Below are 8,234 nucleotides of genomic sequence, written 5' to 3'. Positions count from 1 at the left end.
GTACGATGCCCACACCAGAGGCACTAATGCAACCCCATACCATCAGCATCGCAGGCTTTTGAACTGGATGGTCCCTCTCCGCTTTAATGGGCACAGCATCCATGGTTCCCAAAAACAGTTTCAAATTTGGATTCATCTGACCACAGAACAGTTTTTCATCTTGCCTCAGTCCATTTTAAATAAGATTTGACACAGAGAAAACAGCAGCCTTTCCGGCTTCTTCCTTGCGTGATACAGCTTTAACTTTAGTTGAACATATTCTGACAGACAGCAACTTTGTGGAAGTGTACCTGAGCTCATGCAGTGATTTTCAGTCCAGAATCAGGCCTGTTTAAAATGCAGTGCCACCTGAGGGCCCAAAGATCACAAGCAGCCAACACTGACCTTTGGCCTCGTCTGTAGTGCAGAGATTTCTCCAGACTCTCTGAAGATATTATGGACTGTTCAACAATTTTAGACAGTTACCATATTGGTGACCTCTGGTGGTCTAAAATGCTCCTTTTATACCCAGTCATGCTACTGACCTGTTGCCAATTAACCCAATTAGTTGCAAAATGATCCTGCAGCTGTTTTTCAATAGTACCATTTACTTTTCCAGCCTGATGTGTTGCAGCCATCAATTTCAAAATGAGCTATTATTTTTTTAATGTAATGAAAAAATATCTCAGGTTCAACATCTGATATGTTCTTTTGTGAATGAAAAATGGGTTCATGAGATCTTTGATGTAAATTTATTTTCCCCCTTTTTCCTTTCATATTGGTGGCCTTGAATGCATTTGCAAAGGATATGTGATAATAAATGTTGCTCTTTGCACTGCCTGCAACAGCAACACGCCCACACCCATAACACAGATGCTTGTTGACATTTACAGAGTATGCTGAACCTTTTCAAAGACTTTTATTCATTTACTTTTGATTGGCTGTCCTTGCATCTTTGACAGCTTTGCTTACACGTCTCTGCATGTTGATTATGATCTAAAGGTTGCACAGAGCCTGCAGGTTTTGGTGAATTTACTCTCTGGCATCAATAAACAGAACAAATTATTGTCACGCAGGTAAGCAGGTTTGAAGGTTACATTTTTTCCTGACCATCCCCTGACACACCTTGTGCGGGCGTCCCTTGTACATACCTCCTGTCATGGTGCCTGCTGATTGATTGACGTCTCCTTGGCTGCAGGAGGTTTAAATAGGAGGTGAGATGCTTGTTGCTCCTCACTCACCTCTTCTCTCTCTGTTCCCTCCAGCCACAGCAGAACATCACTGTCCACTATGACCAACTACTCTCGCACCTCTGCCTTCTCTATGAGGTCCTCCATGGGTGGTGGGGGACTCATGGGGATGTCAAGGAAATCTCACAGTGTGTATGGAGGAGCAGGAGATTCAGGGATCCGCATCTCCACTGCAGGAGGCGGCAGCAGCTTCTCATCCTCCTTCAGCATGGCGGGTGCAGACGACAGCATCATCGGCAATGAGAAGTTCACCATGCAGAACCTGAACGACCGTCTGGCCTCTTACCTGGCCAAGGTGGCTGCACTGGAGAAGGCCAATGCCGAGCTGGAGCTGAAGATCAGGCAGTTTGTGGAGAGCAAGGTCGGCCCTGCCACCAGAGACTACAGCGCCTTCTTTGTCACCATCGCAGACCTCACTGACAAGGTAACACTTATCGTCACCCTTACAGGTGACAGGTGCAGGGATAGAACTCAGGGTAGAGCACGAGTTTTCATGAGTGAATGAGTTCAGATTTTCAGGAGGGAGGGAGCTGAGTCACGAAGATAGAAGTCAGCAACTCAACTAACGACTGTTCTTCTCCAGATTCAGGCAGCCATCAGGCTGAATGGATCGGTCCACCTGAGCATTGACAACGCCCGCCTGGCTGCAGAAGACTTCAGGACCAAGTGAGTCTTCACACTCCATGTAGGAGTAGAAGTGTACCAGTTGTGTACACCATTTCTTCTGGGAATAGACGCAGCATTACAGGTCTCTCCCAGAGCTAAATGATATAACTAACTTCTGGTTAATTAACCACACTGTCAGAGTGCCTCTTTCTGGTGCTTATTGCTGATAGATTGCAAAAGTTGACTCTTGCTGCCCTTGGTTGTATCTGTTAGATCCCTAAATTGCTCCATGTACCTACAATGCCCTTCTTTATCACAAGAAAACATCAAAATACTGTAAGAATCCTGTCCTGACATAGCAGCAGTTCTAGACCTGGACTTGTAGGTGACTAAAAGACTAATCAGGTCAGTTTCTCCTCGGTTATCGTTGATGGCAAAAGAAGACCGGCCCCTTCTTTATTTAACTGGTCAGTGAGGGCTTCGATGAGTATGGCACTGTTCCAAAAGTCTAACTTTTTTTAGCTGTGAGCACAGCAGCAAGAAATAAAGCCCATACTGAGGATGTTCTTGCACCGATACTGAGTGCTGAAAACACTAGGCCACATTGATCTAGTGTTGAAAATGAGCACAGAGCAGATGGATTTGCTAGATGCCATTTCTGTCATCAGGCAAATCCATTTGGCTGCACTCCAATCTGAAAGGAATGAATCAAGTCTGAAAACAGACCTGACCAATCAGCTTCAATAGAGGAGGATGAGGCTGTAGCTACAGGCAGGGTTCGGTTGCTCTGGAAGCTGGAAGCAATGGCTGCACCGGTGTAGTGTTTAGCTTTGATATAGCCCTGGCATAGTGACAGTTTTATTGGAACTGATCCACATATATTCATTTAAAGGAGAGCAAAGAACCACGACTGTTCAAGTAGCCTGCAGAGCTCACATTACTTACCGGAGCTGTGCATATCTACAACCTTGTCCCTCTGATTGGCCAGTAATGAATGCAACAGACAGAATATTCATCCTTCTGAGAATATTCTAAAAAGTCCTGCCCCTCCTGTACACTTTTAATGTGAGTTTTCCTAGATGAGAGTGAAATAGATCCCATGCAAAGCACATATTAAACAGTCTATCTGGTGTGTCAGGTTAGAGGTACACAGGCTGCTCTGCTCAAGTCTGCAGGGGTCCCAGCAGAGGGCGTTCATGTTACAAACATGCCCCAGTGGAAGCTCATAACAGATTATAAGGTATTTTTTGAAGTGGAAACAAGTGCAAATGCTAAGTAGAACCATCAACACTGCAACAGAAGTTCTGGAATCCACCGATTCAGTAGCTTTTGGATAAAGTAAAGTAGCCGTCGAAGCTACAGAGAATAAAAATTAGTTAACCTTTCAGTTGACAGATGACAGTTACAGATCTAGATTAGAGCCCCAAGTCCAGACAAGTAATGTCTCAGTACATCTGAGTCAGCTAGCTGTTTACACTGTTATGTCTGGACACAAGTCAGTAACCACAACACCGCAATAACACTTCAAGGTTTGGATAGATAAAGAAATATGACAGGCGGCCTTCATTGAAGGTGTGCTTTGATTGACAGGCTGCGGCGGGTGAGGTTTTAATGTTTCATTATGCAGTTCTAACCTCAGGGCTTTATGTGATTTCATAAATTAGTTTGTAATTATGACAGACGGCTTCAACACTGCAGCTGGAACTCACTGAGTAAGCTCTTGAGTGTTATTTTTTCAATAACTGTGAGGCTAAAAATATACAGCTGACCTGATGTTGCATCACTTTTAACATTTAACTCATGAAAAGTGGAGTACTTCATTTTAGCGGTAGTAACAGTGGCTGGTCAGTGGGGGGAGCCATAGTGTCATCTGCCACTCTTCACAAGGAGAATAACAGACCTTCAGTCCACTGAATCAAATTTTTAAAAAGTCTAAAACACACATAAATCTTTAAAATGCAATACAAATATGATGTATTTAATTGTGTAATTGCCAATAAGAATTATTAAGAAGATTCCAAATGTTCTGTGTTTAAAGTTTCTTCCTGTTCACATTATTCTGCCCAAGGTGCCCAAATCTGAACTCCTAGCCTTCTCCTGAGTCTTCTTATTGCACATCGCCCTAAAGTGCATTACAAACCAGTGGCCAGAAGATGGCAGCAGTGAGATATGTCCCACCAACAGAGACAGAAAGTGTCCCAGGTTAAAAGCACAGACTTTATGTAAAGGTGCATTTAGAGTATTTGACCAGTCCAGCATAATTCAGCAGGTTTTGAAGTTCTTTTCTACACAGTTCAAGAAATATATGTTTGCTAACTAAAAAGGGATAATTTGCACTAACTTAGCAAGCCTGCTAACCATATTTCCCCTGTTTTCTCTCCCTTCGTATTGTCTTGCTTCAGCTGTCCTGTAAAATAAAGGCAAAGATGTAGTACTAGTACTACTATTACAAACTGATCTAATCATAATGATTAAGCAGTAGTCGCACCAGGATCCAGGATTGTAAATACTTGTATTTTCACAGCTGATTTATGATGTGTAGTGTTGTTTTTAATGTGACAGTTTGACAGCAGCTCAGGCTGACTCGTCACATAGTTTGTGATGTTTATATAACCATGGAGCATCACTAGCTCAGCTCACTACTCCTCCTCTTCCTCCCTCTACCTGCCCTCCATCCTTCCCCTCATCCTCATGTCATCTTCTCCCTCTTCCTCTCCTGCAGGTATGAGAACGAGTTGGCCATGCGTATGTCGGTGGAGGCGGACATCGCCGGGCTGAAGAGGGTCCTGGATGAGCTGAACTTGGCAAAGGGGGACCTGACCATGCAGATCGAGGGTCTGAAGGAGGAGCTCATCTTCCTCAAGAAGAACCATGAGGAGGTGAGGAAGCACAGACACAAGATTTATCACACCTTTACAGATAATATGACAGCTGTGGTAAACACGGCAAATATGACATCTAACTTGGTTAATAAGTCTAAGTTAGGATGAGTTTTGAGGTAGTAAAAACAGGACATTTTTAGGTAAACAGAACTTAAGCGAAAAACAGAACTTAAGACTTTATCGCAATTTTTGTCATGGCTTTCTTTTAAATACATCTTGAAAAGGTTTTTTGATGCAGTTTGTCATCCTTGTCATACGATAAAAACAATTGTATCTGTTAGAGTTGCATTTACAATTGACAAACTGCTGTGTGTTGTTTAAATGTACTTTTTACTTTGTGATTCAAAAATACTTTTTCAGAGTAAAGACAAATTTTATCTGGGTTAATTTTGATCTGATAGTGGCAGTAGCTGACTTCCATACTTGAGGAGCGCATGATTTTTATCAGGGCTGAACAGCGCCCTCTTGAGGCTCTTCTGCCCATTACACCCACACACAGCACTGGTTATTGAATGGTTAGGTTATCATACTACCTGATAAAAGTAAATAAAAATAATAACAATACAGTCTTTAATTTATTCTTAGAAGAAAGATAATAAAATTTATAGCTGACATCTTAAAAGTTTATGGTTTGCCTGACAAAAATGACTAACATCATGGTGTAGTATATTAACCAAAACAATTTTTAAAAAATGGTTCTTATTCATCAATATATTCTGAAGATTTTTCTATTTGATCTTTATTTTAGGTGTTGTTGAAATCAGAAGTAGAAAGAGGCGTCATGAAAAACATTTTTCTGAGTAATATTGACTGCACAATAAGAAAGATTATAAAAATAAGCTCTCCATATGTATAACAGGAGTGAATACACTTTGAGAATCGTCCAGAGGGATTATTTCAGTCTGCAGCAGTGAAACAGGTTGTAATAGCTGCAAAACAACCACCAAGGGCAAAATACAAGTGCACTAAAAGTGCTTATTTGTCACTGGCAGGCTAAAATTATTATTCTGTGTGTCTGACAGTGTGAAAGAAAGGATCCAAAGAGAAAAAGACTGTTCTCATTGAGATCAAGACAGTTCTTTCACCAGAAACAGCTGTTAAATTAAATTAAATCAAACTGAGTTGAGTCATCGGCTGCTTCAATAAGTCACCTAGTTAGTGTTATTGTGGGGCCTTATTGTTTGAAACAGCTGTATTATTGTCATTCATCTGCAGGAGATGATGGCGATGCGGAACCAAATGAGCGGTCAGATCAACGTGGAGGTGGACGCCCGTCCCAATGCCGACCTCACAGCGATCATGGCTGAGATCAGAGAGCAGTACGAGGCCGTCGCCGCCAAGAACCAGAGAGAGCTCGAAAACTGGTTCCAGACCAGGGTAACACCGAAAAGTGACTTCCTGTAGACATAAAGTTTACTTGTAAGGCCTTATGTTCATTAAAGATGTTTTTGTTGTGCAGTCGGAGGCCCTGAAACAGGAAGTGGTCACGCAGACGACCACCCTGCAGACATCCAGGTCGGAAGTAACGGAGGTGAAACGCACGTTGCAGAACCTGCAGTGTGAGCTGCAGACCCTGCTTGGCTTGGTAAGTCTTACACAGAAATGAGTAATACCAATGCCTGTTTTTATGTTTCACTTGAGAAGCAACAAAACTACCCAAACAACGGGGGAAGGCAGAGTCAAAACAAAGCTAAACCCCCCATATTTCCTGTCTCTCTTTGGCTGTCTTTAAATAAAGGCTTAAAAAATCCCCAAAAATTATAACTTTAAACAGCAAAAAAAATTAAAAATAAGAGATAAAAAATAGAAAAATAGTTTAAAACATAATAATACACATTAAAGAGATTTAATCAAATAGATTCAATATAAAATGATCAAAAAGTACATTAAATTTGTTTAAACTCTAAATTTATGAGTTTTTTGGGAAACAGTTTTCAACACCTATGTCTAACGTGTGTTTTTCTACAGAAAGCGTCCCTGGAGGGAAGTCTGGCTGAGACTCAGAGCCGCTACTCCATGCAGCTCTGCAGCTACCAGAACCAGGTGAGCAGAGCTGGAGCAGAATCGTTGTTAAAGTTTGAGGCCTTTGTTTGTTTGGCGTTCACCTGTGAGACCTCTTCTTCTTCTTTTTCTACAGGTGACGATGCTGGAGGAGCAACTGGTGCAGCTGAGGGCTGACCTGGAGCGTCAGGGACAGGAGTACCAGATGCTGCTGGACATCAAGACCAGACTGGAGCTGGAGATCGCCGAGTACAGGAGGCTGCTGGATGGAGAGAGGTGAGACTCATTGGAGGGAGTGAGATCGACTCAGGTGTATATGAGCACACCTGAGACGGGCTGAGGGGGAGCAATCAGCTCTGCATGAGGAGTTTATGATTACAGGATTGTTAGGTCAACAAAGATAGAGGTAGTTATGAATGTTTAATATTCAGAAAGGAAGTTAGTAAAACGCATTGTCCTTATTTTACGAAAACTATATACAGATATGCAGGCCTACCCATGGAAGTGGCTGGGCCCCTAAAAAGCCAAGAAAATAGACCCTCCCCAGTTGTGATTAAGTGATGATATCAATGAATATGGATCAGTAGCATTGGTGTTAGCATTCTGTCTAACAGTAACTTCATTTTGGAGCTGAATCATTAATAAGCTATTATTTGGCTCTGATGTTTTAATGATTTATTCATGCTACTTTTTAACCCCTTTTCATCACGGTTTCCATCCATGTTTGTTTTATTTTTCCCCTTTTAACTTATTTGTGCCTCCTATAACAATTGTTGCAACTTTTTATCTGCTTTTCACCATTTTCTGCTCCTCCTTGAGCCTGTTTTTGACCCTTTTAACCATTTTTTGCCACTTTTAATCCTACAATTTGTCTTTTATTTTTCTTTTTGCAGTTACTACATTAAGTATTACCACTTCATAACTGCTTTTCCAAGTAATTTTAAGTTTAATCATTAAAATCTTTTTTTTTACCAACAATCTAACTGATCTGCTCTCTGATTGGTCAACAGTGTCTCCACTGCCTCCTCCACCTCCAGCACCTCTACCACCAAGCGGACGGTGACGGTGGTGGAGACGGTGGTTGATGGGAAGGTGATCTCCAGTTCAACCTCGACCTCCTCCGGTCTCCTGCAGCGCTGAGGTGCTGAGAAGGGTGACCACTCACCTTCATAATCATCTTCATCTTCGTCATCATCATCTGCCATTGGTGTTGATCAGAGATCCAGATGTTTAATCAATAAAACACAGTCCAGATAAATGTTGTGTGTGACAGTTTCCTTTTTATATTGGCATTGTTTATTTCAAAGTGTTGGTGCAGTCACCAGTTACCTGAGATTTAGTTTTCTTTTTTACTGAGTAGCAAAAAGTCACAATCCTGTGGAGTTAAAGTCAAGAGTATATAATGAAAACAAGTTTAAGATTTCACAACATTCAAAATAAAAAAGTTGTGAAAAAAGGTTGAAAATGTAAAGAAACAACTACAGAACGGCAGCTAGCAATAAAATCGGAATCTCTG

The 8,234-nt window shown here is 41.6% G+C and overlaps 1 protein-coding gene across 1 annotated transcript; it reads left to right on the top strand.

Moving 5' to 3' along the window:
* Positions 1-1,230: 1,230 nt before the first annotated feature.
* LOC121529507 (keratin, type I cytoskeletal 13-like) lies at positions 1,231-7,960 on the top strand. The gene is made up of 8 exons (XM_041817422.1): positions 1,231-1,653; positions 1,813-1,895; positions 4,558-4,714; positions 5,933-6,094; positions 6,177-6,302; positions 6,686-6,760; positions 6,855-6,994; positions 7,729-7,960. Exons 1-8 carry the CDS (start codon positions 1,270-1,272, stop codon positions 7,856-7,858), a joined length of 1,257 nt encoding a protein of 418 aa, XP_041673356.1. The 5' UTR covers positions 1,231-1,269; the 3' UTR covers positions 7,859-7,960.
* The last annotated feature ends 274 nt before the right edge of the window (positions 7,961-8,234 follow it).

This window comes from Cheilinus undulatus, linkage group 21, assembly GCF_018320785.1.
Source record: "Cheilinus undulatus linkage group 21, ASM1832078v1, whole genome shotgun sequence".
In the NCBI taxonomy this organism is placed as follows: Eukaryota; Metazoa; Chordata; class Actinopteri; order Labriformes; family Labridae; genus Cheilinus; species Cheilinus undulatus.
This window is presented reverse-complemented; position numbering and strand designations above follow the sequence as displayed.

What these genes read in the sequence shown, in the direction of transcription:
- LOC121529507 (XM_041817422.1), top strand. Translation starts at nt 1,270, where the DNA reads ATGACCAACTACTCTCGCACCTCTGCCTTCTCTATGAGGTCCTCCATG. An exon ending in GCAGAAGACTTCAGGACCAA is followed by an intron (nt 1,896 to 4,557) that starts GTGAGTCTTCAC and finishes CCTCTCCTGCAG; the next exon opens with GTATGAGAACGAGTTGGCCA. An exon ending in TCTGCAGCTACCAGAACCAG is followed by an intron (nt 6,761 to 6,854) that starts GTGAGCAGAGCT and finishes CTTTTTCTACAG; the next exon opens with GTGACGATGCTGGAGGAGCA.